The sequence below is a fragment of the Hipposideros armiger genome, unplaced genomic scaffold, assembly GCF_001890085.2.
Source record: "Hipposideros armiger isolate ML-2016 unplaced genomic scaffold, ASM189008v1 scaffold_108, whole genome shotgun sequence".
Lineage (NCBI taxonomy): Eukaryota > Metazoa > Chordata > Mammalia > Chiroptera > Hipposideridae > Hipposideros > Hipposideros armiger.
Window position 1 is genome coordinate 3,778,020 of NW_017731458.1, and position 14,465 is coordinate 3,792,484.

At 53.0% G+C, this 14,465-nt stretch overlaps 1 protein-coding gene across 17 annotated transcripts in view; it reads right to left on the minus strand.

Annotated features, from left to right (window-relative positions):
- Positions 1 to 3,276: 3,276 nt before the first annotated feature.
- MYO18A (myosin XVIIIA) overlaps positions 3,277 to 14,465 on the minus strand; it is a 97,580-nt gene continuing 86,391 nt past the window's right edge. For 11 of the 17 annotated variants that reach the window (XM_019647007.1, XM_019647010.1, XM_019647009.1 and 8 more), the window contains 3 exons: positions 12,060 to 12,182; positions 9,424 to 10,727; positions 4,521 to 4,610 (listed from right to left, as the gene is read on the minus strand). In XM_019647007.1, the coding sequence (XP_019502552.1) occupies positions 9,428 to 10,727; positions 12,060 to 12,182 (1,423 nt within the window). In that variant the 3' untranslated portion in view covers positions 4,521 to 4,610; positions 9,424 to 9,427. Of the gene's footprint in view, positions 4,611 to 9,423; positions 10,728 to 12,059; positions 12,183 to 14,465 lie in introns of all 17 variants that reach the window. The other 6 variants (XM_019647021.1, XM_019647019.1, XM_019647017.1 and 3 more) reach the window with 2 other exon arrangements.

A 14,465-nucleotide genomic window follows, 5' to 3' on the forward strand; every position in this document is an offset into this window, starting at 1 on the left:
GGAGGGCGCCGGCTTTGGACTGGCGCAGAGCCCTCGAGGAAAACGGAATGGACTTGAAGACGACGCGGAGGCGCAACCGGGCTACTAGACGGAACCAACTCCGACAGACCCCGCGCTGGGAGAAGTTGTCCCTCCCCCAGTAGGGGGATCTCGCCTGTCAGCCTCTCGGGTTCCTCACCGAGGGTGATGAAGGGGTGGGGATGTTGGCAGCATTGAGGGGCTCCCTCCGAACTCAGAAGCCAAAAGGTTCTTGCCAGCAATACCACCTTGTTTTACAGATGAGGAAACGGAGGCCCAAGAGGTTAAGCCCCTCCTCAAGGTCTCAGTGCCAGCGGCAGAAGCGTTCAGTGTAGCAGGTTTTATTCACCTGCTTTGGTTTTGTTTTCACTAGGGTAGGTGGACACCACTCTAGGTGAAAAAGCAACAGCCCCAAACGCGGCAAAACTTGGTGTTACCACGCAAGCCTGGGACTGCCCGCGAGGCTGGAGGATTTAGAAAAGAATACTTCCTGGAGAAAAATGAAAGGAGTTGGGGGTGGCAGCCAGCAGCAGTTAATGGGCAAGGATAAATGATCATAGACTGGTCTGGAATGTGTTGCTATGTAAAAGGTGATGAAGTGTTCCAGCTTTCCTGAGAAACAGCTCAGAAAAAATGAAAGGGGAACAGAAAGGATTAGAGTTAGATTTAAGGCAGCACTTTCTCCCAGGGATGATAATGGGGTACTTTATTCAGTGACCAAGGAAGGCTGTGGACTCAACGCCCTGTCTCCCGCTTCTGAGGCCCTTGGGAATCCATCTCCCTCCAGTCCCACACAGGCCTGCTTGGAGGACAGGAATGAACGATTGACTTTGAAAAGTCCCCATCATTCAGGTAGGAGATCCTTTTCCTGGATGGGTCTCCTGGGCTCTATGCTGAGGGTGAGGACAGCGGACGTGCTGCCTCCAGGGCCCTGGGGGGATAAGAAGCAGTCATGGCATCTCTTGCAACACGCTCCCTGCCAAATTGATTCAAATTGGCTTGGATATGAACATATGATTAAAGGAGCGGCGCGATTCATTTATCAGGAGAGATTAAAGAGCGGCATCTGCGCAGCCTAGCTGGGGGACAATTAAGGAGCAAATCGCTAAGTGTCTGTGCCACCAGGCATGGGGGCGGGGCATGTGGGGAAGGACAACTGGGATAATTTGCCAAGAGGACACAGGACAAAAGGAGGTAGTGTGGGGGTCACTACTTGCTGCTGTTGTCTCTGAGCACAGACTGGGCCCCATGGGGCACCTCCCAAGGCTTTGGTCCCTGCCTATGCCTCTTATCCAGCAGTCAAAGCAATCCTGAGGGGCTGAGGTTAGACTGGAGGATCTAGCAAGGTGGCTTTGAGCCGGGCACAGAGACAGATTTGCTGCCTGTTTTGCAGGCATCACATCTTAGGGACAAGAGTTACCACACGTGTACAGGTGAGGGCAGGAGCTTACAGAGCTCTGAAGGCACACCCAAAATGAAGATGGGCTTGGATATCCCTGCAGGCCCCTGGACTCCCCGGGGGAGTTGGTGCTGAGGGTTGCCTCCTTCCAAGCCTGGATGGAGCCCAGCGCCCTGGCAGAGACGCATTGGTTATGTGGGGTGATGTCCAGCTTCTCCAGATAGCCTGCGGGGTTCCCTACCACCACCTCTCTTTCCCTGCCTCAAAGACTTGGATTAAGTTCGTCTTTCTTCCCAGCACATCTGTCCCAGCAATGTCTACCTGTGGACACGCTCTCCTTTCTTCAAGCCCAGATCAAAATACCAGCTCCTTTTAGTCCTTTCCAGTCCTCTACTCTCTTTGCAATGAGAATGTCTCCCCCCATAATATGCCCAAAGCAACTTCTTTGCCCTTCTGTTATGCCTCATGTAATTATTTCTGCATGGGTCTTCTCTAGCCGTAATTCGCAAGCCCCTGCAGGACAAACACTATGATTTGCTCCTCTCTACTCCATCAAAGCTTGTACATATTAGTAGGTGCAGAACATACATTGTGTCTAACTCCTCCACTAGAACATCTGCTTTACGAAGGAAGGGACCTTATTCATCCCCAGCACTTAGAACCGTGCCTAGGCCCTCGTTAGGAAATATTTGTTGAGTGGAGGAATAAATGAACAATAAAGTTTCCTGACTTGAACAAAGCCCCAGGGCAGGCTACTGGGGATAGGTGTTGGACTTTCTGGTTAACCAGAGGCCTGAGTCAGTGTGGGTGAAGAGTTGGGATCTTGTCTGTAGGTGGCAGGAACTTTGTCATAATGGTTCCTGAAAACAGAGAACGCACCAAGATATTTGAAAACAGGAGTAAAAGATATAAGTGACAGAATTGAACATGAGGAGACAGTAGTTTAAAAAAAAAAGTAACTTCACTTTTACTACCTTCTCTATTCAACCTTGAGTAGCAGTCTCTTAAGTTTAAAATGGATCCATTTTACACTTCTCTCCCACTCATTATTGGGGGTGACTTTTCTCCCTCCTTCCCTTTCTTGACCCTGAGTGGCTGACATCACCAGAGCCTCGACATTAGGGCTGTCTGATATTCTTTGCTGCCCACCTGCTCAAACCAGGGGAGCCTGATCGACCAGCTGTAAACACTTTACAGGCGTAGGGATTATAACTGGTCATATTACAGAAGGTAGAAGAGGAGGAGGAGGAATCGTTTGTTTCTAGTCCTTGTGGATGAACTGCCTTTTCGCTGTCAGTGGGGGGACCACACGTGGATCAGGGCAGGAGGGCAGACTAAGCAGGGCAGAGAAGTCTGCATTCCCAGCTTGTTCAAGTTGTCCTGTGGCCAGCGGGGCTGGGGGCCAGAGAGTGTTCTGCCCACTTTTGATCAAAAAGTCTCATCTTTGGAAAGACTAAAATTAACTTAAAAAAAAAATCTAATACAGAGGGGCTTGCATCTCTCCAAAAAAATAACAACAACAAAAAGATAGGATCTCTGTAAGTGGTGAGGTTGAACAGAGGGACCCCAACATTCCCAAGTGGAGGCCAGAGGAGGATGAGGCCCGGTGGCTGCGCCAACCTGAATTACAATCCATAGGCTCTTAAAATTAAAGGTGGGGTTTGTGTTTTCCTTGACCAATCCTCTCATCCCACTACCTCTGCCTGCCCCAAATGACCTGTCAGTGCTGAGTGGCAATGGTCTGATATGGGAGCGGACCAGGGCAGTTCCCCCAGATCCCCACCAGAATCCTGACTCTGTTCCCCCATGACCACCCTGGACTTTACTTGAGCCTGAAGGAACAGGCAGGAAAATTGGCAGAACCAAGAGGAAAAGGACATTTATTTCCATACATCAGGTAATCAGGGAAGAGAGAGCACAGCCCAATGAGTACAAACCAATTGCAGGAGAGGAGGGGACAGCAGATGGGAGCGGCACCAGGCACTGCCCTTGGGCCCCCAAGTCTGGTGGTGTTGGCAGGATGACCTTTAGGGTGTGGGCTGGGACTGTCAGGCCGAATGTTGTCAGGTCTGGGATAAGTGTCTGTGTGGGGGCAGGGCAACTGGAAGAACAAAAATGACTCAGGCTGAGGACTCGTGTCTAATACACATTAATAGCACTGACCAAAACTTCCGTTTTCAGTTTTTCTGATCATAAGCCCTTAACCCAAGGCCTTCCCTCTCAAGTTGAGCTTATGGTCCGGACAACTTGGATAGAAGGGAGGGAGGCAGTGCTTGGATAGACCCTGAATTGGTGTAGGTGGAATGAGTTTACTCTTAAATAGGTCATTGCACGTAACACGCTGAGCTGAAGAGGGGTGGGGACTGAATATTCCAGATGGTACATATGCACCCCTGTCTGTGTAGGCTTGCTCAGCCCAAACCCAGAAGCACCTGGACCCAGCTCCGCTCACCCAATCTCTCCAGCTGCACAGAGAAAAGTGAACACGGAGATGAAATTCCCCTAGTCATTCTGGGGTCCCAGCTGCCCCCGCAGCCCCCTCCCACTCTCATGGATGCAGCTGCGATGGAGAGGTTGGGTATTTAAATTAAAAAGTAAAATGACAGCAGGCACTGAGAAGAGAAAGCCCTCACCCCAAGCCAAGGGGAAGGAATTGGTGTTCCCGCCCCCAACTCCTCCCTATGGACCCAGCAACCTAGAGTGTCCCAGTAGGCAATCTGTCCATTGTCCCTGAGCAGAGGGCTGAGATGGAGGTCAACTTGCTGGCTCCATGCAGTGCCAAGCCACCTGCCACTGCCCACAGTGGCCCAAGGTTGAAGTCGAGAGTGTGGCATTTTGGAGGCAGAAGGAGCAAAAAGTTCTCTTTTCAGAAACTCCTCTTCCCCGACCTCTTCCACGTGGAGACATCAGACCCCACAGCTTGGAAAGCCCCCTGACCCAAGAGGGTCAGGTGATTCCCTTGCAGATCAGCAGTCAGGTGGGGAGACCGGTACCCCGCCGTTTCCTGGGAGAGGCGCTGTGGCAGCAGTAGCCCCTAGGGTGGGAGGGCTATGCGTTGGTCTCCGTTGGCTTGGCCTCTGTGTCGCTGTCACTCAGATAGTTGTGGGAGTGTTGGGGCCTGGAGGTGCTGTCAAGAGGGTCGTGCTCATCATCTGACCGGTCAGGGGCAGGGGACTTCCAGTAGCTGGTGGGGCTGCAGGGAAGAGAAGAATGACATTCCTAACTTTCAGCACCAAAGCCTGGGAGGCCGCCAAAGCCCGGTCACAGCATTCCCCCAACGCCACAAAGTGAGAAGCAAAAACCTTCCCTGGTTTCCTCAGAAGATACTCAGGGTAGTCCATTTCAGTTTTGACTCTGAAAACTTGCAAAACTCTGAGGAAAGCGATGCTATAGAGCAGTGGGTCTCAGACGTGAGTGTGCATATAAGAATCAGCTGCAGATTCCTGGGTCTTTCCCCCTGAGAAATTCTGATTGGCTAGCTCTTGGGTGGAACCTAAGAGCTCTGCATTTTTAACTCCCTTCCCAGAAGATTCTGACGCAGGCAATCCATGGACCACACTGATGTGGAGACTGGAGGTCTGGGGATTGATTACATGACTACAACTTGTCTAAGGTTAAAGCTCTTCCTAAAAAGATTCCTTCTAAGAAGGAGGGCCGTTCCCCATGGAAGACTCCCAGATCTGAACTCTTTCTCCTAATAATCAGGTTTTCCCGAGGCCTGTGAGAATTTCTACCCTTGACCGTGGCATGATCTACTCACCCCAAGGAGTGGAGACTCAGGATGTAGGAGCTGGCAAGACTGATTTAGAGTGGCTGGGTGATCCCTTTCTTGGTACCATAACCCAACTCCATGGTTTTCATCAGGCCACTGGGAGCTTCCAGCTATGCCCCTACCAAGATGTGGAGCAGCGTTGCCCCTGGATGGAGCAGGCTCATGGCATCGAGCAAGGATAGAGCCTCATCTTCCAGCTCCAGTCTCCTTCTTTACTTTCTTTCCCCAAACCTTAGAGCTGCCTTCACCTGCCCCCACCCCTCCCCCACCCCACCTCTACCTCCACTGCCTCTGTCAGCTCAAGTGCACTCTAATTTCAACACCCTTGGAGAAAACGCAGCCCAGAATGGCTTCACCCCTCCCAGTGCCCTGCACTCAGTGGGTTCCTGACCAGTGCTTCCCAGGGACACAGCCCCTGCTTCTCGATCTGAACGAGCATCCACTGGGATAACAGAATTCCACAGCAATTCTGTGATACCACCGTCTACAATTCCGATTTAAGAATCTGAGGAGGAAGGGCCCTTGTTTACTAGCCCATTCAAAATTCTTCTATCCCCAAACCAAAAGCAGAGGAAACAGGGTTCTGCAAGAAAGGACCACATCCTTAGCTTTTCCAACTACCGTATTTGCCGGCGTATAAGACGACTGGGCGTATAAGACGACCCCCTAACATTTCCACTCAAAATACAGAGTTTGTTATATGGGCAGTCTATCTGAAGTGTACCTGGCGTATAAGACAACCCCCCACTTGGAGGCATATTTTTCAGGGCCAAAAAATCGTCTTATACGCCGGCAAATACGGTATGCTGAAGAAAGGATTCCGGCATTGAGTACTTCTTGGGTGTGAGACTCTCCTAGGCCCTCTGGGTGTGCTGTCCTATTCTTCACAATAACCCTGTCAAATGTCATGAGGAAGCTGGTTCGGAGATGGAGCACCTTGGCCAAGGACGCACAGCCAGTGTGTGAATTTGAACCTGGGACTCTTAGATCTCACAGCCTCTTAATGACTCCACCTTGCCACTAGGTTGGGTGACCTGAGGAGAAAACAAGACCGAGCCTGAATTCTCCCTGCTGGCCTGGGTGAGAGCCCAGGGGGTGTGAAAAGATAGGTCTCTCTCTCTCTCTCTCTCTCTCTCTCTCTCCTTCCCCACCCCACCCCCGGAGAGAAGGAACAGCCTGATAAAATACATGTTCAATTATGCAAAATGGTTCAGGAATGGGGCAGTCTGGTTAATAGTTATCGTATTTCTCATGAATGAATTACCATTTTTAAAGGAATCAGAATAGCACCAAACACATTTACTACAAACTGGACTGAACATAAATGAGTCTTACTTTGATGGGCCAAAGGCACGTAAGGATTCTGGGGTGTCTCAGGGACAAAATTATAAAGCTCAATGATGACTATGCAACACAGAAAAAATTGGGGTTATTTCGGCTTTGGGGTTGTTTGAATTCTAAATTAGTGGGAGCCTGGTTTCATATTTTTTAGACAGAATTTCTGGGCATCCAGTGCTAAGGTCTGCTGTTAGCACTGGCTTTGTGCAAAGACGGTGGGGTTATTTTGTGGTCAGGGGAGGGTGAGGCAGATGCCAGAGCCAGGACCAGAGGCAAATGGGGCACTGCTGGAGAGCCTGGAGTTCTCCTTCCCATTCTCACACCCCTTCTTGGAATGGGGCTGCAGGCCCTGCTCCCACATTCCTGTGCTGGCCAGACAGGCACTTGGATAAATAACAGCCAGGTTTCAACACTTTTCCATCTGGATGCTGAGCAGTGGCAGAGGCAGTGGGGAGGGGTAACTCCATGCCTCTCTCCCCTGCTCTGTGGAGCCACAAGATCCCCTTGCTTCTACTTTTGGTGCTCTTTAGCCAGTCTCCTTCGAAGCTTCTACCAGCACAGCTGTCGGAGAGCCAACAGCAGGCAGCTAGCCCTCTCCCAAGGGCAAGAGTCAGGGCTGACAATTTGAACATTTTAACCAAATTGTTTAAAAAGCTTCCTCCCCATAAGCTAGTGTCTCCTGCTCAATGCTGTCACAAACAATTTGGTACACCAGCTAATCCCCACTGGGTGAGCCAAGGGTGGCAGCCCCCTCCCCTCCTTAGCTACGGATGGGTTCGTGTTCTGAATTCTCATTGGTCCCCATCACCAGATGGGAAGCTAAGCCACTCCACCCCCGCCCCCACTCTTGGCAGTTTATCCACCCAAAGCCAGTCGACGCTGAGTCCAACTAGGTCCTCCCTCCCCTGGCCCTTGTCTCGCCGGCTCCGTATTGGTTGACTAGTTTCTGGTTTGGTGCCCACCCTCCTCGCAGTGAATCCAATCCTCCTTGGAGGTGGTGATGTGTAAGGTTTCAGGGCTACTCCTGTTTTCCTGATGGACAAGAGGAACCATGCTGGTGGCTAGGGGAAGAAACAGGCTTTAAGTGTTTTTGTTCTTGCTGGTTGTGGGGTCAAGAGTGACGGTGGGCTAAGGGCACTGGGGTCTGAAATCCACTAGTTGCCAATTAGTGTGGGATGGCCTGGGTAGGCCCATGTCTCCCTCTTCAGTTAGGGGTGCAGTGCTCAGAAGGACCTGGCCCTCTCTGCTTTCCACACCTCCCCCCATAGTCCATCAACTGATTAATTTCCTGCACAGGGACTGGGACAGCAGGGTACTCAGCTGAGGGGGCGCTGAGGTGGTAGACACATATTATGACTCCTGTCCTTTCTCACTATGGAGCTGACGGTGGTCCCTGAGTGCAACTGAGATGCTTCTTACTCTTCCCAGAACACCTGCAACCATCTGCCACATGGGGGAAGAGATAGACCAGTGCTGAGCCCAAGGGCTTGGTTTCAGAGCAGCTCAGGCCCAAGGAATGAGTTGGCTACGGGCCTGGTCTGGGTTCAAGTTCCATCTCCACCATCTCATCTCCCCAAAATCCCATCCCATCACCGATGTCCAAATCGCTTTGGGTACCATTCAATTCTACTTGCTCCATTCTGTAAAACACAACTGGTCCCTTTGGTATAAAAGGGACAAAGTCAGTGTACTTGTCCAGCTGTTCTGCACGAGAAGCCCAGAAGCATGCGACAGGTATGTGTTAGTTCATGCATCTAGGGAAAAACGCCTGTGCCCCAGGGGACTTGCTCTGGGGTCATACCTCCTGGGAAGCAGCAAGCTTGCCTTGGGAGGGTACCATGCTGGAAACAGCTTCACATAACCAGGGCAATCCAAATGTCACCACCTGCCAGGGAAACTGGCAACAATGGGACTCCACTGAGTCAGTCTCTGCCTTTCTTCCGAGGTGGGGGTGTGGGCACCCCTTTCGGGCCTAACTGCTAGATCTCCCTCCCTACAGGGAAAAAGCCAGGGGAGGCTGGAAAGCCAGGAGGGGGCTGTCACTCAGCAGCTGCTAATTTCTATTCATTAAAACTTTACAAGATGAGCTGAGATGAGGTGACGCCCATGTGTGGGCTTCAGGTGGGAGGGGTGGGGAGGGAGTCAGGCATCTCCGGGTCTGCTGTAGGGCGCAGTGCTATGGGGGTGGCATCCCTGTGAGTCTTGTACTCCTAGGCTTGAGATCCATGCCAGGGAGGAAGGTGGCATTGCAGGGCAGGAGGAGAGCTGAGCAAAAGGCCCCACAGTAGCTGGTGGCCACTGACCCACCAACGTACACTGGGGATCAGCGAGGGCCCTTCACAGGCTTAGCCTGTCGGGACCATGGACAAGAGCTCCCATATGGGTGCTGCCAGGTGCACACAGTAAATGTTTTGCCCATGTGCTCTGCCTTGGGCTGAAAGGAGGAGTGGTTAAGGGCAAGTTGAATGGACTCCATGCAGATCCTGGCAATATCACTTCCCAACTGTGTGACCTTGGCAAGTGACTTAACCTCCCTGAGCCTCCGCTTCCTCTTCTATAAAATGGGGCTAATCAGACCTTTGTTATGGGGTTAGTGTGAGGGTTAAGTGAATAAAGTGTGGTAAGTATCTAGGAGGGTCCGTGGCCCAGAGTAAGGACTTGGTAAGTGGGAGCTGTGATTGACATCATCAGCGAATTCAGCTGACGGGACTCAGGGTTCCGAACAACCAACCGGCTTGGCTGGCCCCTGCTCTCCGAGGTGCCAGAAGGCTCTGTGAGGCCAGGCCTGCCCAAGAGGAATGCAGGAGGGGCCCAGGTGGTGGCAGGTGGGGCAGGAGCACGTTAGTTCACACCGAGTGGCACACCCATGCTGCACTCCACACCGGGTGCCACCTACTGCACTAGTCGCTCTCCGGCCGGTACAGGTATCGCATCACCAGGCTGTCCACCTCTTTCTTACGTTTCTTCTCCTCCTTCCGGGATGGCCGGCGTGCCTGCCCAGCCTCCTCATTCTCCGCAGCTGGGCCCTTCTTCACGCTGGAGCGGCTGTGGCCTGAGACGGTAGAGCCGCTGGATGTTGAGGAGGATTCGGACTCTGTCTCTGTCCTCTTTCTTCTCGATTTGGACTTCTTCTTGCTCTTTCGAGAGCGCCCCTTCTTCCGCCGCTTGTGCTCTGAGGAATCTTCTGAGCTGGAGCTGGAACTGGAGCTGGAGCTGCCTCTCCTCTTGCTCCGGCTCTTCCGGTGGCTGTGGGACCGGGACCGAGAGACATCGGCAGCAGAGGCTGAACGGCGGATGCTGGTGGCCCGCTCTGGGGGGTCCAGCTGGGCACTCCGGGCACTCTGGATGCTTTTCCGGTCATCCTCCTCGGAGTCGGGCTCCAGGCTGCTCCGCTGAAACGGGACAGGCTTGTAGCTCAAGACCTCATTGATGGCAGCCTCCAGGTCTGGGTCCAGGTAGGAGTGGCGGCTGACGGGGCGGACACTGGGGCCAAGAGGCTCATCTGTGGCAGAGGCTGAGACGCGTGGCTGGGGTGGCACCGACAGACTGCGGGCCAGCGATGGGTGGCTGTACTGGGACTGGGCCTCACTCAAGGCCACACTGGCTCCATCATCCCACTCATCCAGGCAGCTCCGGCCCAGGGACAGGCGGGAGTCAGGGCTCTCCCGGCCTAGGCCTGAGGCCCGGCTCCAGGAAGGGCTGTGGGTCCTCGACAGGCTGTCGAGCCGGGAAGTGCTGCGACGAGAACTGGGTGAGCCTGACAGCGAGAAGCTCATGGAGGAACGGACTCCATCTTCACCCGAGCCGTGCCGGGTGGCTGAGGAGGCCCGGCTGACGGGTGCAGAGACAGCTGAGGCCCGGTCGAAGTCTGAGCCCCACCGCTTCTCCAGCCCCCGGCCAGCGCGGCTCCCAACGTTGGAGAAGATGGAGCCGCGTTCATCTAGCTCCTCGGACTTCTTGCCCTGGCCTGGCTCACCCCTGTGGCTCAGGTGGGCTTTCCGGGAGGGCCTCTCGGGGGAGGCGGCCCGCTCGCTCAGGGTGGTGAAGAGCGAATCAGCGTCCCCAGTGCCCCCGATGGAGTCTTTCAGGGTGAGCCTCTTCCGGTAGCTCAGGGAGCTCAGTGTGGAGGCTGGCCTCTCCTCCACTCCCTTGCCCTCTTTACCCTCCTTGCCCTCCTTCCCGAGGGTGCTGAGGGCCGTTCTGAGGGGAGGAGGTGAGGCCAGGGAGGAGAGAACCAGTAGTGGATTAGGGGCAGCAGAGAAAGAATGAGAGAGAAAGAGAGGAACAAGCGTTAAACCTAGAGAATAAAGACACAGGGGGAGGGAGGAGAAAGGAAGAGGAGGAGGAGGAGGAGGAGAAATCGGCAGCAGCCCTGGCAAAGTGGCGGTGAGAGCATCGGAGGAAATGAAGCAAAATAATTTGCGTCAGTGAAAATAGCTTCATGGAGAATGTCATGTAAATTAGACTATTGTTCTATTTCATCACTTTTCCCCCTCTAAAACGTTTAGTTCAATTTATTTCATTGTCAACTACCTGAAGCCTCGTGCCACGCCGTGGTGAACGGCGGTGGGGCGGGGAAGGTGGCATTATCTGCAATAACAAAATGTTGTTCGGCCGAATAAATTAAACCAATTAGAGGGGGGCTGCTGGGTGCTCGTGGTGAGGGGCTGGACTTGGGAAGGGGCCTCAGGGGAGTTGGAGAAGAAGAGGGATGACTTTTCCCACCCAGCCCACCTGCTGTCTCTGGGAGGGTAGTGGGGAAGGGTGTGCTCTGTGGGATGAGGGATGGCTCTGAGTTGGGGAGGAACCCGGAGCCAGCAGGGAAGTGGCCACAGGCGGGGTGGGAACAGAGGACTGCTCTCCCTTCCTGCTGCCATGTTGGCTGGTAGGTGAGGGATGGGGCAGGTGGCGCTCTGGACTGCAGGGGTAGCTGTCTGTGCGGTCGGAAGACTGAGCGGTCGGGAAATTCAGGAGCAAGCTGCCCTGCCGTGGGTAGGAGCAGGAAGCATGGGAGGGCCGTGAAAAGATGAGAGGAAGGAGAGACTTGGCAGAGGGAGATGGAAACGTGTCTGTCGCTGTGATGGGAGTCAGGGGAACCGGTGCCTTTTCTGCAGCTATTCCTGTTAAGACCTCAGAGAACCACAGCTGGCCTGGGCCGGCTCTGTCCAGGGCTGTGAGATCCAGAGGCCCCCCGGTGCCCCATCCTAGTTTTGATTCCAAACAATGAGGTAGTTCAACCCACATTAATTGAAGGAATAAGTGGGGATGAAGTTAAATCTACGTCAAACCGAAGTGCTGAGCCTGGTAGGAAAATATTACCTGGGAAGGTTAAGGGCACTGCAGACCCTGGCTAAGAAGAAACTGAGCCTCCTGTGCTTATTCCACATGCTGGGGGCACACTGGGCCCCTTCTGTACATGCCACGCCAGAGATGCAGGTGGCGTGAGGCCTGCCCGCTTGAGATGAAGGCACTGCTCATCGATCCCTGGGGCACGAGGTGGCTTTTCCTCCCAGCTCAAGGACACATGCTCACCTGGAACTCTTCAAGCTGCCATCGTCGGAAGCTGCCTTGGAAGGCCCCTTGTTTTTTGACAACCACGACTTGACCCCGTCGACCCGGTCCTCCAGCTCTGAGTCCACATCTGAGTCCCCCTCGCTGTAGGATGAGGAGCAGAAGGGTAGGCAAGGCTGGGGAAGAGGTGGTCACCTGCTGCCCAGCAGGGAGTGCTGAACTGGCAGCAGGTCTCGGGCAGGGGCGGGGTGCGGGGTGGCATGCGCATCAGTGAGTCAGGGAGGAGAATGAGAGAGGTTAGATGGAGCACACCGTTCACAAGGACCCTGTCTTCACTCGGCAGGCCACACTGTGTGACAGCCACCAAGAAGAGACCCTGAGGGGCAGAGGCATCTCCCATTCCACTTGGTGTGACAGGCTGCTGTTCGGCCAACCAGCCCAAGTGAGAATGACCAAGGAGACCATCCATTCATCAATTATAGCTAAATGGCTCTTGGTTAAAAAGAAGAGTCCTGGGCCCTCCAGCCACTCCTTGAGGCCTAGTTTTCTGTTTCCTGTCTGCTCAATCCCCAAAATGTGGCTACAGCTGCTGCCGTTTTCCATGCCTTCACTGCAAGAGCTGGGCTCCTGGCCAGGGGGCAGAAAACAGAAGGGCTTTAAGTTAGCTTGATCCTGGAGTCTCCTTAGTGATGGCAATGCCAACCTGGGCACTATAGTCCATATCCTAGACCCATCCTGCGACTGCCCTGGCCTTTAAGAAACAGAGAAAGGGGGGTGACCGGTTAGCTCAGTTGGTTAGAGTGTGGTGCTAATAACACCAAGGTTGCCAGTTCGATCCCCGCATGGGCCACTGTAAGCTGTGCCCTCCTTAAAAGAGTCAACTATGCCATTGGAGCATGAAAGCAATGTGTAACCAATGACCATGGCTGTTCCCCAATAAAAATAAAAAAACAGAAAAAAAAAACAGAGAAAGTTAAAGGAAGGGGCGGCAGCATGTCCCAAGGGGCTGGCAACAGCTTCAGGATTCAAACTACACCTTTGAGACCCAGTCGGGCCCAGAAAGTCCCAAACAAAGGGCTCTGTCTCTCCAAGTCTCCTCTTCCTTCCCTCAGACAGCCTCCAGCTCTTGCTCCTCAGGGCTTCTTGTGGCCGAGCTGGCCTGAGCCCTCTCTACTTGTAGGAAAGCCCAAAGGAGTCAAATTCTGAGGCTGGAGCTACAGTGACCCACTCACAAAACAGCTTTTGAATGAGAACGCTTCTAGAATTCTGCAAAATGTCTGCTTACCACGCTCTCCTACTACAGATATGCTAGGATTTCTCCTTGATATAAATTTCCTTTCATCTGTGTCAACAGGAGCAGCCCTGTTCCTGAATTATGTTCTTGAATAAATAGCCACACAGGCATGTGTATGTGTGCATGCATGCGTGTACACACACACACACACACACACACACACACACACACACACGAAATCACCAGGCTCTTCTGGGTGACTGTGAGAGAGCACGACTCATGGGGAGGGGAATAAAAGGCACATTTTATCGGCTTCTGTCACAGAATTATAACAAAGACGAGGCTGGCTGATGCCCCAGGTAAACAGGAGTTTAGCAGATAGCCTCAAAACAGCTCATGTAAGCCCCATGCCCATCCAAGCCCAGCAGATTTACTATGGTGCCCGGGCCCCCTGGAACACCAAAATACCACCTGATTTATACACCCGTGCAAAATACCTCCTCTAGCTCCAGAGCTTGTAATTTATCACTGCCGTTCATAACCATATTGATTGCCTTTAGAAAGGAGGTGCTGTATGCATCACAAAATCTATGTCTACATGTTAAAAGCGTTTCTGTATAAATCTCCCTTAATACCGCGCTGTTTACTGCTTTCATTAAGGTTATGGCAATAACAACTGTATCTCTAAGTAAATCGAAACATTATTTTTCTGCCCGCCTTAGCACGCTCACTCAATAACTTGGAGCTGGGGCCCAGAGCTGCTGAGGAAGGAGCCACATCAACCCACATCACCTCTCTGCCCTCAGCGGGAACCTGGCTTGGATTGCACGGCCTTGTGCGCCTGCATGAGTGCACACTGGTGTGTGTGTGTGTGTGTGTGCGCGCGCGCGTGCGCGCGTGCACACACATGTGCACGCACCCGTGTGCTGCGCCTGGCAGTGATTTAGAATGTGATCTTAAATGCGCATTTTATCAGTCCTTGAAGCTCCTACAGCCCAAGAATGGCAGGGCTGAAACACACATGGGACAGATAGTCATGGGCCCAGAATACGAATTTTCCTCCTTACATTCAGAGCAACGAGTGGGTTGAGAAGCTGGCCTGCCTGCCTGCCTGCCCTCGCCTTCCCTTTAGTTTCAACCATATAGATGATGTTTGGGTTCTTTTCCTTAAATAATCAGGCCCGTAAACAAAC